Below are 25,487 nucleotides of genomic sequence, written 5' to 3' on the forward strand. Positions count from 1 at the left end.
GGGTTATGATTAGAAACCAGATCATAATTCTTTGCAGTGCATACAGCTTTATTTGCTCCATGTACTACTAGTTATAGAAAAAAAGCACAGATTGTTTTGCTGGTTTTCAAAGCTGTAAAGCAGCTAGCAAGCACTGTCAGAAAGGCTATGTAATGTATTCTCTTATGTTAAAAAAAATATTAGGGACATATTGCCAGCACAAAAAGCAGGCAGAAACAAATTTGATTTTTATTCTGCCTCTGTGGTTTGCTGACCAGTACTGGCAGTAAAAACTGCCTACTGCAGTACTCGACCTTAACAACTGAAGCAGGGTGTGCTTAACACTTGTTGAGATCAGGTCTCATGCTGTAGAAAAGCTTATCTGATTTGCCTTTTTTTCCAGATATTAGGGCATAATCATCATACTCCATGCAGTACATTAAAGTTGTAGTCTCTTTGTGGGCTCACAACATTTGCCATGCAGGAATTGTGAGGTCATAGTTACAGTCACTGAATTAGGACATTGAGTTGAACGTCATCAGATGAACTTGTAGGGATATGTTTTTTGTTTTAATAATGTGAGCTTAATAACAAATAACAAAGAATATGATTACTGATATTAACCTGAGATACAGCAACCTTTTCTCATTTCTGTCAGCTGTTCTTTAAAGATTACATCATCTAGCTAAACAGTTCATTTTGCTCAGACAGTGCTTCAGGTTCATTCATTAACAGATCAACTTCTTCCTTACAGTGAAGCAACTTCTCTAAGTACGGTCATGCTTCTGTTTATCCGGGGTTATGATTTTGAACTTCATGTGCATACCATATGGGAGGTTATCTATTATGGACACCTAATTACCACATTTCTTTATCTACTGTGGGCAACCTGTTATCACATCTCTCTGATACAGCTCTTTTATACTGAGCCTCCATTTCTGAAAAGCAAACTAAATAAGTTTGACTAACAGCTATTAAATATGAGGTACATAGCAACCTAATAGATCAGATCCCTCTCCCCAGTTAATGCTTTATTTGTTCTTAATTGAAGCAGTCAGGAAGACGCTCTGAGTGCACTTTGGAAACATTTCAAGAACAGAAAAGAGTTACGGGATCTCATTTGTGCCACAGACAATGTAAGTGTGAGTTGATGACAGTCTAAACCAGTGCTTAACCTACAGCTCAGATTGCCACCATAAAGCATTTTTCGTCTTCATCACATGACAGAAATCACTACAAGGAAATATGTTCAGGTTCTGTGTTACACAACTATATTCCTTACATCATTAGCACTGTCAGAATTTTTGGAAGAACCATGCCTTTTGTATCAACTATATGAAATGTGAGTACCTGACATGGAAAATGCTTAAACGTAATGCTAAGTCAGATTTTATTTAAAATATACATCAAGACAATTTTAGAATTAAAACTACTTGTCTGAACTATCAAATGACAAATATGTTTGTTGCTTTATACAAGATAAATGTCTCATATATCAGCAGGATCACTGTTTTCTACAAAAAAAAATAAAATAAAATAAACTCTAGAAATGTAATTAGATTTGGCACACCATTTTGCAGCAGACAACACAGCTACTGCATCTGTTATGCAAATGACTATTTACAGGATTCAGGTATGGAAATTATAACACAGTTACGAAAACAATTCTGAAAATTTTTGCAAATCTAGTATATACATTATTCAAGAATGCACAGTTTCTACAAAAAAGCTCTTTTACAATGCACACCTTGTGCATTTTCTCTAACAGTCTAATAGCTTATGAATGAATCCGGGAAAGGGTCAGAGAGATGATGTTGTGGAATCCAAGACTTCTCGCCCATTGCAGACTGTTGGTACGTACTGGACAGCAGCAGCAACGCAAGCTATGAAATAAAGAAAAATAATGTTATCATATTGGCAGGTTTGTGCAGCTGAGATTTGTTTCAGAGCAATTGCTAGAGTATGCTGACAGTATAATATTCAATTTAACATTTTGGGTTGTCTGATTATTTTTTTAAGCTAGAGCATTTAATATGAACCATGGGTAGCATTCACCTTCCCTCCTTGAAACGCTGGTTGTGTGTGTGTGTGTGTGTGTGTGTGTGTGTGTGTGTGTGTGTGTGTGTGTGTGTGTGTTGCAAAAAAGTAAATAAATAAATAAAACATAAAAAATAACAAACTGTCTTAATGACTTAAGCAGCTAACTTGAAAAAGGTATAATTACTTCCAGACCAATAACTTGTGTGGAGAATTAGTAACCATACACGGAATTAAAATATTACAATTAGCAAAAATGCAGTACACTTCTTCACTACACATTTAAGGAAGTGTACACTTCTTCACTACACTATTAAGGAAGATCTTATTTTTTGGATTAAGGAAGAAAAAGAAAAATATTTTAAAGTAAGAAGTGAAATTGATGTCAAATGTGATGAGTTAATTAATAGAAAAGTGAAAAAAACTAAAGAGGGATATGCAAGAATATGAGAATAATGTTAGTTATCCCAAACCACCATATATGAATAGGAGAATTTACGGATCTAATGGACAGGAGAAAGATAGTAATCAGAATAATGAGCAGATGCTTGATGAATGGGACGAAAATGATTACAACCTAGATTTTCCCCCATTAATTAGGGAAAATAGGTTCATTAACAAGCAAGTATATCATAATGAAAATGTTCAAATGGGGGGGGGGAGATATTAGAGATACATACCCCTGTCCCAAATGAAGAAAGTTTTGACCAAGAAGTGGAAGTTGAAGGATTTAGAAATACTTACAATGGTTTTTCGATTTATAATTTTAGTAATGTCCCTTTGGTTAAGGAACATTTTAACCTTTTGTGTAAGGGACTTAAATTTATCCCCTATGTAAGAGGGGATCTAACAAGAACATTATTGGATATTAAGTTGTTTCTAAGGAAAGTAAACTTAGAAATGCTATTTTCAAAAAATAATATAAAAAACATAACTAATACTAATCAAGTTTTAGTAAGGAAAACCACTTTTAACCCTCCTATGCATCCACAATTAAAAAATTTGGAAGGTATTTTGGAAAAGGAAATCAGGGATGCACAAAGGAAAATTAAATATAAGACAAACCTCAGTAAGGAAGAAAATTAAATTTTGGATGAATTGAAGTCTAACTTTAGTGTTAGAATCATGAAGCCAGACAAGGGTGGGGGGATTGTAATTATGGACATCATACAGTATGAGGGGAAAATGAACCAAATACTTAGGGATGAAATTAAATATACTTGTGTTTCTAAGAATGAGGTAAATTTGGCCTATAATAAGATAGATATGGAACTAGAAGATATGGTCCATGAGGGAATTATAGATAAAAAAATGTACACATATTTGAAGGTTGAAAAAACAAAAATCCCTATTATTTTTGGAATCCCCAAGATCCATAAAAATCCTGAGGACCCCCCCCCCCACTTAGACCAATAGTATCTGCTGATGGATCGAAAACATTGCCTTTGGCAAAATATGTATATACAAAGACGAAGCATATTTGGGTTAATAAAAAAAGTTATACTCAAGGATTCCTGGGACTTATTAAGAGAGATTACTCCTGATTTATATACAGAAAATTTATTGTTTGTTACTATAAATATAGTTGACCTCTTTTCCTCTATACCTTATGGGACAGGAATGAAAATGTTTGAGGACATCATTTTTCAAGATAAGTGTTTATCCCACAAAGAAAAGGTAGCAAGCACAGGGCTTTTGGAAATGGTCCTTGAAAAATAATTTCCTGGTATTTAATGGGGAATTTTTTCAACAAACTCAAGGGGTGGCCATGGGTGCAGCCTGTGCTCCTACCTTTGCAAATTTAGTCCTGGCTAAGTGGGAGGAAACATATGTTCTGAATTCAAATTTTAGTTCCTGTTGGACTCTATATCGTAGATTTTTAGACGATATAGTTATGTTTTGGGCAGGGAGTAGTAAAAAATTTGAGGAATTTATGAAAAAAAAATTTGAGGAATTTATGGAATATATTAGTAAGACCAAGGACTTTCTCAAATTTACTTATAAAATGTCCTATGATACTTTACAATACTTGGACCTAGTAATATACAAAGTAAATAATAAATTAGAAACTAGGATCCATAGGAAAGCTACTTTCTGTAATTCTTTCCTTCACTATAGGAGTGCACATCCTGCACACTGTAAGAGGAATATAGTGAAAGGACAATTTGTCAGGGGGTCTCGCATGACCAGTATGTATAGTGACTTTGTTATGGAGTATAATTTGTTGGAGAAGATGTTCATGGAAAGGGGGTACCCTAGGGATTTTGTTAAAAATATTAGGTCTGAGGTGGAAAGTAGTAGGGTTAATAAATTTAAACCCATTAAGGGGGCTACAAAAATTAATGAAAATAATGGATTTGAAAATAAAGATATGAATAATACTGTTGATTATCAACAGGCACTTGTTTTAGAATATAATGCAATCAATTACAACATAAAAGGAATTTTTCAGAAAGAATGGGATAGATTTGTCTCTTTCACAGATTTGGAAGATATACCTAGGGTAACATCTAAAGTGGTTTACAAAAATTCAAGTAATATAAAGGATATTTTAGAAAATAAGAATAAAAATAACAAAAGAAATCCGTATAGAGAAAATGGAAAGAAATCAGGTACTTACAAATGTGGACGGTGCAGTCAATGTGAATATATTATAAACAGTGGTGAGGTTTTTTTAGAAAGTAGGGAAAGATGGATAAGAAGTAAAGGGTACTACAATTGTGAGTCTAAGGGGCTAGTATATCTTGCTATTTGTCACAAATGTAATTCCTTTTATGTGGGCAAAACAGAGAGAACCTTAAAGAGAAGAATATATGAACATATTTATGATATATCAAAAGGAAAATAAACTAACGCACTATTTAAACATTCTAAAGTGTGTGAAGGTTATAAATTCCTCTTTTTGGTTCTGGAACAAATTAAAAATGACATTAGGTGTGGCCCATGGGAAGAGAAAATAGAGTATAAAGAATTATGGTGGCAAGTAACCCTAGAATCAGGTAAAGCCCCAGGGTTAAATGATTATCTTTCCATTTTGCCACTTTTAAAGTTAAGGGCTGCCAAATTGTGAATGAAAAACAAGATTCATGTAACATTTTTTTATGACAGAAGGTGTCACTGTTTCCCAAGAAAATATATGGTTTAAAGGGAACTAAATAAGTATTGTTTGAAAAAGCATCCATTCTCCTATATTTTATAGTATTTTAAATTATAAAAGTTTTATTATGTTATTTATTGTGAAGTATTTGTTGAAAAGTATTTATGTGTTTACATTTATTAAAGAGTTTTAATAGATATATATTATCAATGGTAAAATTTATGAGCGGAAAATGGAGGATATATGTTTAATATTCATGAGCACATATGAATGTTTATTTGTCCATATGAATAAAATGTGGGAATTTTATTGGTTAAATGGTTTTAAAAGCAGTATATATACAATTAAAGAATTTAAATTGGGCATCTGATGAAGTCCAAGGAATGTGGATGAAAACGCAAGGTGGAATATAAGGCGTTTATGTGTTTTTTTGTCAACTGTTGTTTGAAATAAATTACAAATCCTCAAAGTTTGACACGTTTGTTTTCTACATCTCTCCACACTACCTGCACTCTTGTTTTTGGATTATTGGTTATTGGGAGTGCTTCCGACAACTTGGTTCTTCACTACACATTCCACATAGGTATTCCAGGTACCACTGGGAAAATGTTATTTGGAGAAAATCTATTTTTTTATTTCATAAGTGGAAAGACTATAAAAAAGGAAGGTAAATACAGTGGATTGCATAAAAAGACAGTAGAGCTCAGTATTAATGCAGGACACAGTACCACTTAACCAAATTGGGCAGGATTAGATGTTGTGGTGGTTAGGATCACCAACCTAGAAATATTATGGGTATGCCAACAGAAGGACCAAGCACTATTCCAATGTAAATTTTCCAAAATCAAGTTCAATAAACACCGGGAGAATTTTTCAATTATCAAAAATGAACACCAAAACAGGCTTCACCTAAGAATTGGTAAGTTTTAATATCAAGAAAAAGCAAATCACCAAACACAACTGGATGAGTAATGAACCCAATAAAAACATTTAATGTAAGTGATTTTTGAAACTGCAAGGATCCTTGTACTCCTCACATGCTGTGAACTTGTATATACCAACTTTGTAGTCACACAAACATGAAGACAGAGAGACACCACCTCCCACCCCAAAAAAAAATCACTACTGGCATAGTTGGACAGAAGTTGGACTGCCATGACTTCCTAAGGAAACCAGCAGTCAAGGAGTTTAACTTCACAAAGAACTATTCAACAAACTGGTTTCTCAGTGACTTGTTAGTTGATGAGCAATACAGAAGCTCCAAAACAGAGATGTAATCTCCACATGGACATTTTTAATTTACAAAAAAATGCAGAGCGCTTTTATCCTAAATTAACTAATGATCTCTTCTGACAAATGCACAACAAAACATTTAAATACCCCTGTACATATACTTCCTTAGTAAACCAACTAACAGATGAAATGACACTGAAATAAAATGTATACACATGACCAAAGTTAAAATCACATTATCACAACAGTAAAACAAGGCTGGAATAATGATTGATGAGTTTACCTCACAACCACTAGGTTCAGGGGTTGATTCTTACCTTTGAGTGAAACTGACATTTTCTAAAGCTGAGAAGGATCATCTCTTCCATGGTTTACATCTGGTGGATTACAGATCATCTAAATAAAGCATTATAGTCAAGTTTCCTTTTGTGGCTAAATGTCTTCTTGAATTCTTTTATGTAGCTTCCATGAAGTCATTCCCATATTGAATAACTTACAGGTTTTACTTAGTGTCAGATTTACCCAGGGGGTGCTAGGGGAGCTACAACTCTCCCATTGACATTCGCCTGTCAATTGTACCATTGTTCTTGGTTCTTTTTACTTCCATGTTTGAAACAACTTTTTTGTAACTTATCACAGTGTCTCCGGAAATATGATTGGACTGCAAGGACCAGTTCCTTTTCAGCTGATCCCAACAGTCCAATAACATTTCATGACTCACTCTGCCAATTCTGTCAGGAATTATTAGTGACATGGAGAATGCAGTCCTTGAGTGAAAGTTTCATAGCTGCCTAATGAAGGATATACTGAACAGGTCAGACTGATAAGCTGTTAGGGTAAGAGTCAGACTTCAAGAATATGTACCAATATACTTCAGCTTTGTAAAGTCTCTTTGGTTGAAAAGTTTCTTCTGCCTCTTTAACAGCAGTAGTGCAGCTCTCCAATTATTGAGTTACTTGGTCAGGCATATCTTCATTTCACTCAGATGTCCCTGATTTTTTCCTCATATTTTTTGGCCAGTGCTTTTTTTTTGTATTATTTTGTGGTTATCACAGAGGATTGGAGTCAAGCAATAATGTCATTAATTCATATTTTGTTTTCAGAAAAAGCATGTTGATGCAAAACCTGTTCTGAATCTGCCACTGATTCCTTGATTTGCTGCTATCTTAAGTATATACAGGGTGCATGCTTGTGTGTACACTCACACAGACCTACATAGATGGAGGACTTGCCTAATGGACCATTTTCAGCCATGAATCAGGCAAGAGAGATTTTATAGATGTATACTAAGGAAATGCAGACTGGTGTTGTAGCGAAGCATGGCAAGGTCTGTCTGTGAATGAAGTGGACTGAACTTGCAGTCATGGTCAAGTTAAACAGTCAATCTGGGTGTGCAGGACTAATATATATTTGTGTAAAGCAAGTGGCTGATGGGTATCGAAGACTGTGAATATAAGTGACATCCCCACTATCGTTTGATCACTGATCTAACTTGCCAGAAGCAGATTCACACAATGCATTGTTTTTGATGAAATCTGTGCAAAATGATTGTTGCTAAGCAAGTATTTGTGTCTGTGTGTGCGGGAAGGCTGTTGCAGTGTATCACAAAAAGAAACACTCTGTACACCTGCCAACCATGGAGATTGACAGTTTAGTGCTTTTGTATTACACTATTCAAAACTGCATTAGAACTAAATAAAATCACACAGCTCACATTTAAAACCATATGTACCTTGATGGGATTAAAATACATCTATTAATACATAAATATTTCCTAACTCAGAAAATATATATGGAACCACTTTGTCAGTTACTACATGATGTAAGTCACCCTCCAGGCATTAACAATATTGTGTCTATTAAAAGTGTTTTATAAATGAGAGAAGCCAAATTATAATATTTATGGTAGGGATCTATGATAATATTTTAATAATGTAATGTTTTGTTATTAAGATTAGGACCATTAATTATTTAAGTACAATGTTTTATTATATATTTGTTTTGCTTGAGATCATTATGGTGTATGTATTTATGTATTTACATAATTTTGTTTATTGGCTTTAATCAGGCAACAAGGTTTTGTAAATAGTATACATTTGTCACTTTTATTAAGTTTGAAAATATTTGTGTGTTGATAAATGTGTTAGTAATATATGTATACAATATTTATGTTTTGTGCATAAATAAGTAAATAGATTTGCTGGTCACATGACGGTACAAAGGGTTTTAAAGGTGAGATGTATGTGATTTTATTTAGATCTGATGAAGTCTTAAGTGGTGTAAGGCAAAATCTCTGCACTGTTCAATAAATCTCAGTGGTAAGCATATGGACAAAGTGTTTTTTTTTGTTTGTTTGTTTGTTTTTTTTTGTGGTTCTTGGTTGTTCTTGATTCATACTCTGCCCTATACTCCTGCAATGTGTGACTTCATGGATCTGTTGCAGTGTATGTAATAGTAACAAGTTGGATATGATTTCTTTCACTTTCCATTATGTCTCAGCCTCAGAACTGTACATGATACATGGCTATCTTTACAGATCATTATTTGGTGTGCATGAAGCATCAATCTTGTTTTCCTGTCTAATCCAGCCAACATGTTTTGGGACCAGTCAATCACTTCAAAACTGTAAGTTAGGACAGGAAGAGCAAATTGGTTAATAGCTTGAATTTTGTTCCTAGATGTCAATGCTCTTTTCAAGATTAATTTATGTTTTTTAAAGTATTCCTTACTAAATTGTATTCACATTTGTTCATGTTTTATTGTTGATTCTTCATCAGTTCCCAAATATTTATGCACTCCCTCTTGCTCAAGTTCTTTTATATCACATTCTTGTCCCAAATTTATGTTTTCTTGGTGTGGCAGTTTTCCTGCTTTAAAGGTTGCTTTTGCACATTTATCAAGACCAAATTACATTCTTATATCATCTGAAAAAGTTTTGACAACCTGCAGTTGTGTTTTCAGTTTCTCATCTAATGAGCTATACAGTTTTAAATCATTGACAAAGAAAAGATGAGAAGTCTTTACTTTGTTGTTTTCTAGGAGCCAAAATATAGCCATGGCCTAAGCTGTTAAGTAGGCAGCTTAATTGGTTAAGGGCAAGGTAGAATAGCAGCGGTGACAGACTCACCCTGGAATCCCCCTTTGAATTTTTATCCCTGGGATAATAATTTGTGTTTTATCATGGCTTAATTGCAAAGTGGTCTGCCACTGTTTCATGGTCACTGTAATGTAATTGATCAGTGTTGGGTCTATCTTATACATTTTTAAGCACTCTTTTATCCATGAATGTGGGATACTATCAAATGCCTTTTTGTAGTCAATCCATGCAGTACTTAGATTCTTCCCCTTTTTGCAGTTCTCCACTATAACTTTACTTAACAACAAATGATCCTCTGTTCCATATGACTTTCTTTTATTGCCTTTTTGTTCTAATGACATAATTGAGTTTTCTTCTAAATGACTATAAACTCTGATGCATCTATTCCAGTGTATAGTTTATACATCATTGGAAGGCAAGTTATTGGTCTATAATTTTTAGGGTAGCTTGCAGGTTCACTCTTAAGTAGGAGCATTGCTTTTCCTGTTGTTAGCCAGGTTGGTGTTTGTTCTGGATGCGCATATAAATAGTTCTTACTCATGGCTAAAAATTTGTGCAAAGATGTTAATACTTTTAACCAGAAGATAGGTATTGCATCCTGGCTTGGGGTTTTCCCATTAGAGGCTTTTCTTAACTTTGTTTCAATCTCTCTGGCTGTTACTCCATCACATTTCATATGCTGCACCTTTAAACTTCTTATTCTTTCTTTTACTTCTTCTATCCATTTAGCATGTTTGTTATGTTCCACAGGATCTTCATAAATACTTCTCCAAAATATTATATTTCTTCTGTTTTTGGTGGTCTTTCAATTCCTTTTACCTTGTTTCACAATTCTCTATAAAACTTTTTTGGGTCATCAGTAAATTGCTTATTTTGTTCTTTTCCTGTATATTTATCTGCGCATCTTCTAGGTTTTTCCACCTGTGCTGAGATTTTTAATTTGTTATTTGCAATAGTGCATGACAAATCCTCATCTGTTCTAATAATGCGCATTGTTTTTATCTCGTCTATCTTTCTAAGTAATTTTGTTGATCCATTCCCTCTTCTATATTTTCTAACAGTGACACTTCTTGTCTTAATTTCTTTATGGTTTTCTCTGTTCGATACTTAAAATCAAAGAATAGCGTTTAATCAACCAAGAAAAATCAAATGTAGCAAATAAATGCCAAACTGAATGGATTCTACCAGGAAGAGGCACACAATAGCTGATAAAAAATATTCTTCTTTAATAAACAAACAACGATTAAGCGCTTTCATCCACCAATAGTGTGGACTTCATCAGAATACATTTAATTATCATTAATAATGTGATTATTTTTATAAATGATTTTTTATAGTTGTATGATTTATTTACTTGATGTATTTTTTTAATGTTTTTGTTTAACAATTTTTATTCAATAATTTTTATATGAGGTTTATAATAACCAAAATGGGCTTGTGTAATTTCATAATGTACACATTAATGTAATTTAATGTCTGCATTTATTAGTTTCATGCATTTAAATGTTATAGGGAATTTTAACATATGCACTTAAGCGCTTTTGCTTTAAATTTAGCTAGGAATATTAGTAATCATTAACATTGGTGCCAAAAAGAAAGTATTTAAGCAATTAGCTGATAATTAAATGTATTCTGATGAAGTCCACGCTGTTGGTGGATGAAAGCACTAAATCTTTGTTTGTTTAATAAAGAAGAATATTTTTTATCAGCTATTGTGTGCCTCTTCCTGGTGGAATCCATTCCATTTGGCGTTTATTTGCTACATTTGATTTTTCTTGGTTGATTAAATGCTATTCTTTGATTTTTGGTCGTTGGTGGTGCAATGGATTCCATGGATGAAATGCCCTCAAATGTATTGCCTGTCCGACAAGATGACTTACAGAGACTTCAGTTGGAAGTCTCTATTTTGAAAGGGGAAGTGACCCGACTGATAGAGTTATTCACACAGTCCAGTGTGAAAGCGTATAGCATGCAGCACTCAGCAAAAGCGGTTGATGTATCTGGAGGAAGTCAATCTTTTTTGGATATACCCAATGGTTAGGGGGTAGGTCTGGATAACTCTACGTCTCAAGCAATTGCTGAAGTGGGAAACTTCAGTAGAGTAATGGACAAAGATTGTACATTTGGTTTTTCCATTTTCAATTTGGAAGAAAAGTTTCAATGGACTGGAGCGAAACCAAAACATGCTATGACATCTAGAACTTATTCTACAGTAGTTAATGCTACTGCAACACAAAAAGGTACTGTAAGGCAGAGCTCAAGCTCTAGAGCCAACACCAATGTTAAATCTAAAGAGGGGCAGGGTTGCACACAATTAACTTTTTTCAAAATGACATTGATTTCAATTTTGTGGGGTGCAATGCAAGTAGTATAGACAATACGAGCAAGGCAACCAATGGAACTTTAAAATAATTAATTTATAGTTTTGGTCAAAAATTTAGTATTATTAAAGGTATCAAGTTGGATAATGCCTGTTTAAACAGATGTCTTGCATTAAATATTGTACATGTAGGATTACGTTTTTTTAAGGCGCCAATGGGTTTAGCATTAACTGAACAAGTACGTAACGAATTTAATCAACTTTTTAACCAATTTGGTTATGATTATATGAAATTGTTAATTAGGAAAAATGATGAAAGACTATGTGTTATAATGGATGAAGTAGAAAAACTCAATAATATCATTGTTTATTACTTACTTTTTGCTCAGTGGGAAAATTTGTATGTGAAACAGTTTAATGTGGTGGATAAGAAGGCACAAACCATCTATAACAAAAAAATGTAAGAAAATAAGTAGAGACGTTGAACATTTCAAAAAAGATGTAGCATACCCTTGGAATGATAGAAAGGTTAGGATTTGGAGAAAAGAATGGTCACTAGAGAAATTTATAAGTTACAAAATGATATTAGGTGCAAACATTTTCAGAGTAACTTAACTAGAGACGAAATACACACTTTGGAACAGCTAAAGCAAGACCATCAAATTAGGGTTATGAAACCCGACAAGGGTGGGAGGTGGTCATATATGATGCACTTGAATATACTAACAAAATGTATGAGATACTCCAGATATCTGGTAACTATGAAATAATATCCAGTAACGAAATACATATAGCTTCTGAGCGTATTGATATGTATTTGGAAGAGTTTTTATTGGATAACCGCATTTCAATAGACACATACAATTTTCTCAAAGTGGAACATCCCATATTAGCAACCATTGTGGGGATACGTAAGGTACATAAGAATGCCATAAACTCCCCTTTTTGTCCTATAGTTTCAGGCAGTCATTCCAAAACTTTTCCTTTGGGAGTAGCTATTGATAGGTGGTTAAAACACATCTATGAGAAAATACTCCATATGATTAAGGACTCATGGGACTTTCTAGGTCGTACATCCCCCAGTCTTTGGAAAGAGGGATTAACTTTTATCACCATAGATGTGATAGACCTTTTTCATGTATACCCAAACAACTGGGGTTAGAGGGATTTTGTAATAGTGTTAGACAATATACTAGTTTGGAATGGGAATTTGTCAGTCTTATTATGGAGTTTATGTCTATTTTTCTTGATAACTTTATTTACTTTGAAGGTGAACACTATCGACAGACCGGGGGGTGTCAATGGGGGCCACGTGTGCTCCCATGTTCGCCAACCTGGTTATGTTAGATCGGGAGGACCAGTTAATCTTCAAAAGTGAATATTACAAGTACATTAGACATTACTCCCATTTTTTGGACAATATTTTATATTGTGGGATGGCCCCTATGATAGTATTAAGGAGTTTATTGAATATCTAAACAGTACGAGTACCTTTTTGAGGTTTACTGACACTTGTGATACAGGTGGCATTGCCTACCTAGATACCTATGTATCTTATGGACTATGGATGGGATTTAAATCTCGAATATATAGGAAAAATACTTTCTCTAATAGTTATCTTGAGTATTCTAGCAACCATCCTAGAAAAATTATGTGGAATATATTTAAAGGGCAGTGCATAAGGGCAGCCCAAATGACGTTCCTATACGTATACTGAGATGGTTGAAGAGATTGACTTTATAACTTCTTTATTTAGTCAGAGTGGATACCCCAGACATAGGTTGGATGACATCAAGAAATATGTAATTGATGAGTGGGGTAGAAAATACCAACCCATTTTAGGAAGGGGTATAGGTAAGACTGCATCCTTGGGTAATATTGATACCAACATAAATTATCAGAGGGCTTGCATTTTGGAATATTCCCCTTATGTGAATCAAGTAAAACAGATATTAAATAATAATTGGAATATTTTGTTGGCAGACAACGAGATTAGGAATATAGCGGGTGAGACACCATCATTTGTATACAAAATGGGGTGTAATATTAAACATAATTTAGAAAGGGGCAATACCATTAGAGAAATAGGGGGACAAGGAAGAAATACTAGAAGATGTGCTAGTTGCAAACAATTTCACGCTATTTTAGAAGTAGAAGGGGTGACCCTAAAAAATATCAATAACACTAAGATTACTTTTAGGCAAGGAAACTGTAATTCGAAGTACATGGTATATATGGCTAAGTGTATGACTTGCTCCAATTATTATATAGGTAAAACGGAGAAGCCCCTAAGAAAGAGAATTTATGACCATCTCTATGACATCAAGAAAAAGGATAGTAATAATGCCCTATACAGACATATAGGTAAAGCAGGGGACCATAATTTTTTTTAAGTTTGCCATATTGGAGCAGGTCAAACTGGGGCCCCGAGGGGGTAATTTTAAAGCAGTCTTGGGATATAAGGAATTTAAATGGCAATTGTTAACAGATGCCATGAATATGCCAGGTCTAAATGATTATATTACTATCAAATCTCTTTTACAAATACAGGTTTAGGTATCAAATGAGATATATACATATATAGTATGTATTTTATGAATTTACTATAATGTTGCTTTAGACAAGACTTTTATGAGATGTATTTAGTGTTAATTTATTAATGTGATTATTTTTATAAATGATTTTTATAGTTGTATGATTTATGTATTTGATGTATTTTTTTTTATTTTTTAACAATTTTTATTCCATATTTTTTATTAATGTAATTTAATGTCTGAATTTAACAGTTTCATGCATTTAAATGTTATAGGTAATTTTAACATATGCACTTAAGCACTTTTGCTTTAAATTTCACTGGGATTTTTAGTAATCATTAACAGTGGTGCCAAAAAGAAAGTATTTAAGCAATTAGCTGATAATTAAATGTATTCTGATGAAGTCCACGCTGTTGGTGGATGAAAGCGCAAAATCGTTGTTTGCTTATTAAAGAAGAATATTTTTTATCAGCTATTGTGTGTCTCTTCCTGGTGGAATCAATTCCTTTTGGTGTTTATTTGCTACATTTGATTTTTCTCTGTTTGATACTTCCATGATGGTATTCGATTTTTCCCCTTCCTTTCCCTCACTACCCTGTGCTCTTGTGGTAGAACTTTATCAGTTATTAATTTAGCTGCACAGTAATATATCCTGTTTACTTCTGTTATATTGTATGGATCTCTATGAACAGTCCTAATTACTGTGTTCATTTGTTTTATCAAACTTCTGACTTTTTGGGTTTTATTTAATTTCTGCAGTCTATTTCTTTCATCGATAATAATATGTCTATCTAGCTATATTAAACGAAGTAACTCTTCTCTTAGCTCATATTTTATAAATTGACAACACATTTTTTGTTTTCCATTTCCTGTGGGTATTCTATAGAAACTTCTATGGCATCTTCCTGTGGCACATTCTCTTCAATTTCACCCTTTGCCATTGGTTGCTCTTCATATGGGAACTCACTGGCCTATCACTCCTTAGCACTGACTGCATCAGGGTTTCCACAGTTTTCAGTGCCTTCCTTTACTGTCCAATTTCAAGTGAATGTTTATACTGGTTTCCTGTGGAAGGCTCCAAAATATCTTCATATGGCACCTGACCAATTGCCTCCCATTCCACTGGTTTCCCCTTAATTTGGATGTCCATTGCTCTATCCTGTTGTTGTGCTTTCTGAATTAGATTTTCTAGACTGAATCCTTCATTTTGGAGGTATTCCATAACCTCAGTTTCTATTTCATTAACTCCTCCATTAATGATCTTTTTCTACTTTTCCTCATTGTCTTTTTATTTTTTGTATTGTAAAGTTTTCCATGTCTGGATTCCTTTGCTTGTATTTCTCTTCAAATATCTTTGGTGCTGCTCTTTTTGTATTGATTAGTTTTGCTTTCTCCTTTGCCTAGATATTACACCATATTAACTTTCCTTTTCTTTCCCGTGTCCATATTTCTTCTTCAGATGTCTCCTGAACTTCCTGTTTCTCCCTGCTTTGGGGACTCACTCCATCATGCTGTGATGTAACCTGTGTTAGACCTTCTACACCAAATCCTTCACTTCGCAGGCACTCCATAACTTTAACTTCTACTTTACTAATACATTCCTTCTTTGTGATATTATTTTTATTGTGAAAATTTCCATATCTGGATGCCTTTGCCTGTATTTCTCTTCAAATATCTTAGGGCTGCCTTCTTTATATTGATTGCATATACTGTATATTGCACCATATCAAATCTCTCTTTCTTTCCCATGTTCATATTTCTTTTTTATACTTTTCAAAAATCTCTAGGATTTGTTGTTTATATTTTCACACTTCCTCAGATGCTTCTTTTTCCATACAGATCAAAGTTTCTTGGTCTCTGTAATATTTTTACAAGTCTCTGAAAAAACCTTCACATGAACTGGTAAAATCCAAACAGCTTTATTGTACCACACACCAGCTGAGCACTTTCTAACCTTTCTTCAGTAGGGAAGAAAGCGCTCAACCGTTGTGTGGTACAATAAAGCAGTTTGGATTTTACCAGTTGCTGTGAAGGTTTTTTCAGTGGTTCCAGTTGTGATTTGGAGTTGGAGGTATTGTTTTTTACAAGTCTGTTGTATTAATGAACACAAATTTTTATTTGCTGCTTCTGACAGTTTTTCTTGTGGAAGTATTTTTCTTTCCTCTAATTTCTCTCTTAATCTTTTTGTATATCTTGTGTCTGGAAATTCTGGTCTTTTTGAATAATTGTAACAATACATAATTTCTATCTTATCCTCAATAGTCCACTCTATTATCTTTATGGCTCTTTTTTGGCCTATCAGTTTTGTGATTTTTGTGAATTGCTATTTCCTTCTTACAACAGGAGGCTATTCTCCCCCTGGGCCTGGCCTGGCCACAGTGTAGGACTGTTTCCATATTTTGAGGATTCTACCCTGTCATTTTTCCAGTCCTGGCACCAATTCGCCAACCAGGATTGGGTACTTTTTTATCCTGGGTCTTGTGCACCCTGCTATCATTTTTAATTTTTGACCTACTTCTGTCCATTATATATGCTATATAAATACAGTCTATGTATCAATGTCATCTTGGTGAGATCTTGTGAAAAAACAAGGTCCACCTCATGAAGGTACTCACCAAGACTTGAGGATGAATTCAATTTCAGCAATACTACTCTCCTTTGCTTTCTGACTTATCATCTCTCCATTTGGACCTCTCTTTCTCTGGGTGGGTTTTATGCTGGTGCTTTAGTTTCTACCAGCACATCAAAGGCATGCCAAAGATGAGCCGTGCTGCTCCAGTTTTCCTCCAAGTAAGCAAGTAGTGTGTGTGTGTGTGTGTGTGTGTGTGTGTGTGTGTGTGTGTGTGTGTGTGTGTGTGTGTGTGTGTGTGTGCGCTTGTGCATGCATGCATGAATGTGTGCAGGTGTGTGTTTTTGCGTATGTGTGTGTGCATGTGTGTGTGTGCTCGCGAAGAAGCTTGCATCTTATGACAGACTTCAGTGGTTATGAACAGTGTCAGTATATGTATGAAAAAATAACATTACCAATTTTACCTGTGGACCATTACAATATTGGGTGAGTTACACACATATTTGTTTTTTTCAGTAGATTTTTGTTAGAATTTTACATTAGTAATAGCAGAATTGAAACACATATCTGTTCTTAATAGCCATAAAAACAATTAACAAGTCATTATTTTTGAAAAAATAAGGTTGAAAATGCTTCACAGAGCATCTGTACCCCATTAGCTTCTTGGCACCTGGTAAATTCCATGTTCCCAACTACATAAGGTGAATTTAGCCAAGACTTAGTAGGTGGGGTGGGTTTATATTATAACATCGAAGTAGTAAAACGTTGAATGTTATAATATCGAACCCAAAACAGTGAACGCTGAAAATAGCGAAGCTGCAGAACATCTAATTCTTTCCTAGGGAAAGAATTCGGTGAGCCATTTTTGCAACTTTGTTATTTTCTCCACTGTGGTGCGAAGGTTATGGACAGGGTTAAGATAAGTGTGTGAACGGACTGGGTGAAGTTAAGTGTGGGAATAGGATAGTTAGGGACCTTAGGGTTAGGGAGCGGGTAAGGTGAGTGTGCGATAGTTAGGGACCTTAGGGTTAGGGAGCGGGTAAGGTGAGTGCGTGATAGTTAGGGACATTAGGGTTAGGGAGTGGGTAAGGTGAGTGTGCGATAATTATGGACCTTAGGGTTAGGCAGCGGGTAAGGTGAGTGTGCGATAGTTACGGACCTTAGGGTTAGGGTTTGGGTTAAGGTAAGTGGATAGATAGTAGTGTATGTACGGTTTAGTGTAGGGTTAGAAGTAGGATTTCAAGTGTATATGTGTGGATTACATTTTTTGGTGTGCTTGTGTTGTGTGTGTGTTTCTCGGAGCAGCAAATCTTTTCCCTGGGAAAAAATTTGCTGTTCTGAGCTTTCGATTATATCACATTTTGACATTTCAAGTTTGAGCTTATGGTGTTCGATATTTTGGGATTTCGATTATGTGATATACACTTGGTGGGGCTATGTATTCAACCTCTGCCCCATACCTCACATAGTATAAAATCAGCCCTGCTCAGAGATATGCATAGAATATTACAGCAACTTTTGTGTCAGAAAGTGCGGCAATTATTTCTTTAACTTAACTTATAATCAAACCTCAGAATTTTGCACAGAAGGTCACCAAAGATTGTCTAAGGTCAGTATACTGTGAAGGAGAAACAAAATGGAATGTATTGTTGTGATTGTTATTTCTTTTTTCAATTTCTTTATAATCACACATGTATGCAGGTTGCTGTTATTTGGAGGACGTGGTAAGGAGGCATGCTATATTTGTCTGACAGCATGAAGCTGAAACATGTTACTTTGGCATTTTGTTTCTTCACTTTTATCCAAATCTGCCATCAGAGAGTTCCGCAGATGATGATGGTCTTTTGGGAGTTGGGGTGAGTAAGCATACTGTGTATATGTATAACAGCAACAACAGGAAATATATGAGTGTGGCCCTTTGATTTTTCATCCCAGTATTACACCCCAGGGATGCATAGAAGGACATTATCTTTTTTTGTGGAGAGTAGAGAGGCAGGTACTATTTTCAGATATGATTTATATATCCTTGTAAGAATTATTCTTCCCAGTTTATTAGGAAATACTATTTTGCCAGCCTTGACCATTAACTACTGGCAGTTAGTGCACAGGACTAAGGCTATGAATTGTTAACAACATACTTCCTATGGTAAAGGGTTTGAGTCACTCAGACTTAATTTGCCTGCTAGACAGTGCTCTATTGCAATCGGGAATTTGGACCAGGCTCCATCATGTCTCCTGGACTGCATACCTAGTAACTACCTTCGCCTTGGTCACAACTTATTTCTTCCTTGAAAGAAACTAAGAATGGCTTTCTTTCCTTGGTCAATATCTTGTTTAGGCCATCAATGGATTAAAAAGCTAGAAAGAAAGCTTTAAAATGTACCCTCAGATTTTCTGGAACCCCGTGGCTTCTGGGGGCTGCTCCTGGCATGATTTAGTTACTTACATGAAGTTTTGTCTAGTTACCGTGTGTTCAATGGACAGAGGAAAAAGCTGAAAAGCAAGACAAAGTATAGAAACATAAAAAATAAGTCACCCAGATGGTACAAAGAGCTTTGGAAAGAGAACCAAACAAAGAAAACAACAATTTTGACATTGGCCTATGGTTAATACCTATCCTGATGGATTGGTCTCATGTTCTTAATGTCTGTATGAAATGTATTTGGTTTTTGCAATTCAGTGTTCACAGCCTCATATATATATATATTTCTGAATATGCATGGCATGAAAGAAAATGAGAGGTGAGTGTACTTAGAAGTGAAAGTATGAAGTACTGAATGACTGCTAACATCAGTATTTGGCTAGTAGTAGCTTCCGTAACGATATCAGTTCTGGATCCGCCACTGGTATTGGAAGCTACATAAATCATATTGTTTTGCAATACTCATTGACATCATAAGTTCTTCTTAGTCACTATTTATGTAATAAGGCCTTATAGCCACAGACCTAAAGGTGTCACAAAGGCTACAGGAACAGGTGCTCATTTTTCTTGTCAGAAGTGGCTTTCTTATTTGAATTGTCCCACCCATATTATAACATAGTTTTCCATCAAATTTTCTACTGTAGGTTATAGCTATTTTTATTAAAAATGTATTCATTTTCAATCTTCATTGAAAATTTCTTTCCACTTAATCATCCTTTTGTTGTAAGTACAACCACTTACACTGCAATGGATATAATTCAGACTGCAACTCCATTAACATTTTAATTCCGCTGTGTCCTCTGTAGCTTGATTATACCCCAGTCCACAAGAGAAGATGTCCTGATTTCTGTAACTTTCTTGATGTAAATTCACCTTTTATTTGCAATAAAAAAATGCAGTCTTTCACCTTCCTGCTGTAACTTTGAAAGCCAATGCCATATCAATAATATTAGGCATTCTGTCTGAGCCAATTTTTCTTAGGTTTCTTAGTTATAAGTCCATAAACCGGAAGCCATATACATACACAAACATGTAAACCCTGAGGTTTCTAGACTTCATGGACCAGTTAGTCTACACCTCAACCAGGGGAAATAAAATTCTGTACTTGGTCCTCATCAATATGGGATAACTGTACTCCCTACCAGTTCTAATGTCCTCCTTTGTCAAATCAAATTCCACAAGTCAATCACATTCGCCAGAAGACTGAAGCTTGAAGCATCTTTCAATACTGTGAAATTTAGAGATTACACAAAGGCTAATCAACTAAAAAACAGTGATGATATGGTTAAAGAGTGATGATATGGCTAAATTCAAAAGATCCTTTCACCTTGATGACCACACTACTTATGCAAAAACCTGCAGTGCCTGCACTGCCCTGTTTTATGGACATGTAAATAGCTGCATAGACGCATTTGTCCTCCCTCAGAAATATATACAATGCCAAGTTCAAAAATAACCCACATGGTAGAAACCCAAATATAAGGAGGTTCTATTAAAAAAAAATCATTACACACAAAAATAAATCTGACTGAGGATGTCAAAACACACTTGTTGAAATAAACAAGGAACTCTGGACCCAAATCAAATCAGCCAAAACTAGATATATGTTAAAACAGCCATCCAGGTGAAGGATAACCACAAAGCATTCTTTAATTATGTTAAAAATCTCAGAGATAATGCCCAGCACTCTGTAGAGCTAATAATAAAAGATATCACATACTCGGATGGAGCCAATCCACTAGATGACAAAGTTAACTCAAACTTCAGCCCTTTCTCTTCTCTAGTGTTCTCAGATCACAGACCCACACCTACACCTCAGAAATCTCTCCAGAGTAAATTCTCAAGGTGCTATCTAAGGTGAAGAACTCAGCATCTATGGGGCTAGATAACATAACAGGCTGCTTACTGGTCAGCTCAAAACATGACACATTTGATTCCATGCAGAAGCTATTCAACATCAGCCTCAAAACAGGTTTTGTGCTAGGTGAATAACAGTCATTCCCTTCCAGAAAAGTGGGGCTTCGGTGGATCTTGGTAGTTATAGATTCCTAAGCCATCTCTGTAAGGCTATGGAAAGGATCACTATGGAATTAAAAATAAGGATATCGATAATTCCAATGACATTCTGTGTAAATAAAAGAATGAAAGCACTAAAGATTTATCTTCGTGTTCAGTGAATAGTGGCTAAATTATTTCAAATGTGGTTTTTTTTTGTTATTTGGATGTCATTTCATGTTGAAGTGCACTTTTTGGAGTTATTGTTGTGAAGGATATAGGTAACCTATTGACTCATCTCAGTTTGGGATTCATCAAGGGAAGTTCCTACCAAATTAACTTGGATGATTTATTGGACAAAGTAACTAAAGCAATGAAGGAGGGCAAAACAGTGCACACTGCTTATCTAGACATCATAAAGGCATTCAATACCATCCCACACTTGGGTGTTATAGATGAACTCTTCCAGCTAAATGTCAATCCCTGTGTAATTCATTGGATAGCAAATCGGCTCACAAACTGAACTCAGGAAGTTAGGGTGGACAGCTCTACCTCCTTCAAAAGACCTATCACTAGTGGTATACCTAGGGTTCAGTCCTTGGCCACTCTTCATTGCATTTACTTTTCAAAGGTCAAAGCTAATGTTAAGGGTTTGTGACTAGCCAAAAACATGGTGGCATCATAAACTCTCCAGAGGACACCATAATCCTCCAAGAAAGCCGGCTCCAAACAAATAGCTGGCATAAAATCCATGGTATAATACTAAATGCCAATAAGTGTATAATTTTATCCTTCAGCAAGCATGGCTCCACTTGCAACTATCACATTGACAACACATCCCTGCAAATTAGTTTCATACTTAGGGATCTGGGAACTTATGCCAGCAGTAATCTGTCCTTTAATCACTATGTATCCACTATTGTAAGGAAGTCCTGTTATATTGTATTGCATATACCTAAGTTATTATGTCCAGAGCCAGGACTGTAATCATTTCACTGTACCTGAAACGCATTAGGCCAGTCATTGAGTATAATGCCCCTTTTGTTCTATACCTTTCCAAACACTTGTTACCACTGGAAAAAAAAAAAAAAACACACTGCTTTCTCACTAAAAAAATTAAGGGCCTAAATGGTAAAATCTATGCAGACCATTTGAAAGCCTTGTCCCTCTTCTCACTATCACACAAGCTATTAATATGTGATGTCTGCTTCACATATAGAGCTTCAGAAGCATATTATGTCACACCTGTTACATAGTCAGAAGTCCAGTGGTATCATAAACACCTGCGGAAGAGATTTCAACCTTTTTTTGCAAAATGAATAGAACATGTTGGAGTGATAGGTTTCCTGACTTGTTACTAGTGGTGTTCCCCAGGGATCTGTCCTGGGACCCCTACTGTTTGGCATCCACTTCTCAGAGGTCCAGGCAAAGACCAAGGGCCTGTGTCTGACCAAGTTTGTGGATGACTTTAAGTTGGGTGCCATCATTGACTCCCCAAATGACATTAACATACTGCAAGAGGGTCTCTGAGCTACAAATACCTGGTGCCAAAGTCATGGCCTTAAGTTAAACACAAAAAAAATGTATTATTATACCATTTGGCAAAGACATGGTCCCTACCGATTACCACATCAACGGCAACCCCCTAAGCACACAACCCATAGTGAAAGACCTGGGTACTCAGGTTCACAACAATCTCACATTCGACCATCATGTGGCGGCAGTGCTCAGAAAAGTCTTTTACTTGGTTCATTTCATAAGTAAAGGGATTGCATCCAGAAAAAAGGAGGTTATTACCTCCCTGTACTCCTCCCTCATTAGACCTATAATTGAGTATAATGCCCTATTTGGTATGTACCTCTCCAAACACCTGCACCAACTAGAAAGGCCACAGAAAGACCTCACAAAGAGAATCCATTGCTTCCACTACCTGTCTTATGTGGACAGGCTCAAATCACTATAACTTTACTCGGTATCCTACAGATTGCTCAGAGATGATCTGTTTCTCGCCTACAAGGCAATATCGGACCCTGCCCTACTAGAGATGCTCCATATCCATAAGTATAACTCCTCGTGCATTACCCGCCCGATAGGCCTAAATCAAATATGCGGCATCAACAAAACCTGCTGGAGAGACCGGTTTGTCTCCTAGATGCTGCCCCGTCTCTGGAATAGACTTCCCATACATGTCAAACAGAATACCTTGCTGACCCTCTTCAAGTCCAACCTAACTTCCTGAAACCACAAATTTGTCCCAGGGGTCCACCATTGTCCCTCACTGACGGGTGACAGGTGCTAACTGAGGTTTCATTTTTAGGGATAAACTCTTGGCTAGGCTTGTAAGGGCCTCGTGCCATTAGCCTAGTAACCACTATGATCCTATGATCCTATGATACTGCTTCGATTATGGAATGGGGAAACATATAAATGTCCGAAGTTATCCTTGTTTATCCCATCTCTGGGTTATTTGTATGCAAAATATAAAGGCTAAAAATTACCACAGGAATGTAAGGCTAGGCTTACATACCTGTAGCTTTTGAGGTTAGGCTTCTTAAAATCTTCACATATCAATAGCCTAGTAAGTATCTATGAGCTTAAGAACCTATAAACCTGGAAATTATGATGATCTTGTTGTGTTCTGGTCTTGTGCCACTAGGGACGATAGAGGAAGGCAGAAGGAGGGAGACAGAGTTTGCGGATCTGATAAGGACTGGATTTTCCTGTTCCTGTTTTACTGATGTTTCTGTTCCTGTTTTTGCTTTGAATTCTTGGATTAAAATCTTTAATATTGAGAAAATGCGAACACGCCTCAATGTTCTTTCTACTCCTGTTTCCTGCATGGTTAATGCTGATACTGTTGGTAAAAGGGTCTCTTCTCTTCAAGAGAAAATGAAAAAGTATTCCGATACTAGATGTGGAGCATGGCTTCCTCATTTTCAAAAGGGGGGACAAGGTGCATATTTGGTATCCACTACATGTTCCAAAAGCACATCCAAGATTTTCCCAACCTGTGGAAATTCAAAAGGAAATTGGTCCATGTACTTTCTTGTTGGCAGATGGAAAAAAATGTAATTTTTCCCATTTATCTAAGTCAAATGCACCTGAGACAAGTGATGCTTCAAGGAATGCTCCAATGGAATTTCCGCTTCAATCTACAGTGACACCAATGCCTGAACCTCTTCACATTCCTCCAGCTCATGTTTGAATGATACCTCGTTGGCTTGAGGATTATGTTACATAAATATAAATGTTGATGTAATTCAGTGTTCATTACAATTAGTGATGATTAATTTACGTATTACAAGTGTAGTGCTGTTCTTAAGTAAGTGGGGAATATATTCTGTTCTGGTCTTGTGCCACTAGGTGGAGGTAGAGGAGGGTGGAAAGAGGAGACAGAGTTCATGGATTGGATGTTCCTGTTCCTGTTGTTGCTTTGAATGGTTGGATTAAAATCTTTAATATTGAACTTGGAGTCTGTCTATATTAATCTTCTGGCAACTTAACAGATCTGTATTTTGATGATGCCATATCCTTACTTTCTAATGAGAAGAAAACAATGGGGCTATTGCTTTGGCAAACATCAAGAAGCAGCTAGGTGACTTTGCTTCATTCTGGATCACTACTTATCAAGACTTTTAATCTCTTGTTCTTTCCTAAAGGAAAAAAAAATGTGTATGTATGTGTGCGTGTGTGTGTGTGTGTGTGTGTGTGTGTGTGTGTGTGTGTGTGTGTGTGTGTGTGTCTGTGTGTGTATGTGTGTGTGTAGGTAGGTGGGGGTACTGTAAAACACTCCATGTATCCCTAATATGCTACCATGGCCTCTAGCACTGACAACCAAGAAGAAGGGAGTAAATAAAGAACCCCAATGATCTAATCCAATGGAAAATCAGGCATCTTTTATAATTTCTGTATATGCAGATAGAATATTGTTAATTAATTTCAAAGAACCGAAAAAAATTAAAGCATGAAAAATTCTCAAATGATACCCTGTATTATCTACAGTTCAAAGAAAGAATAGAAAATTTACTGGTGCAAAAGAAAAACAAGAATACGAATGATTCCTGTCCCTCCTCCTAAACCCCTCTCCTCCGACCTGGGTATCTTAACATGCGTCCCTGTTTCTTCTAAGTTCATAACTTTCACAAAATGTTTCCACCATTGATGTACTGGAAAATCCTCCACAGACCGATTTCAGTTTTCCAAA

At 35.6% G+C, this 25,487-nt stretch overlaps 1 protein-coding gene across 1 annotated transcript in view; it reads right to left on the reverse strand.

Moving 5' to 3' along the window:
- Positions 1-1,352: 1,352 nt before the first annotated feature.
- Positions 1,353-25,487, reverse strand: part of GRM3 (glutamate metabotropic receptor 3) — a 980,615-nt gene continuing 956,480 nt past the window's right edge. Inside the window, exon 5 of the mRNA XM_044088350.1 lies at positions 1,353-1,862. Coding sequence (XP_043944285.1) covers positions 1,780-1,862 — 83 coding nt within the window. The 3' untranslated portion in view covers positions 1,353-1,779. The remainder of the gene's footprint in view (positions 1,863-25,487) is intronic.

The sequence above is a fragment of the Protopterus annectens genome, chromosome 11.part0 (assembly GCF_019279795.1).
Source record: "Protopterus annectens isolate FY-2018-M chromosome 11.part0, PAN1.0, whole genome shotgun sequence".
In the NCBI taxonomy this organism is placed as follows: domain Eukaryota; kingdom Metazoa; phylum Chordata; order Ceratodontiformes; family Protopteridae; genus Protopterus; species Protopterus annectens.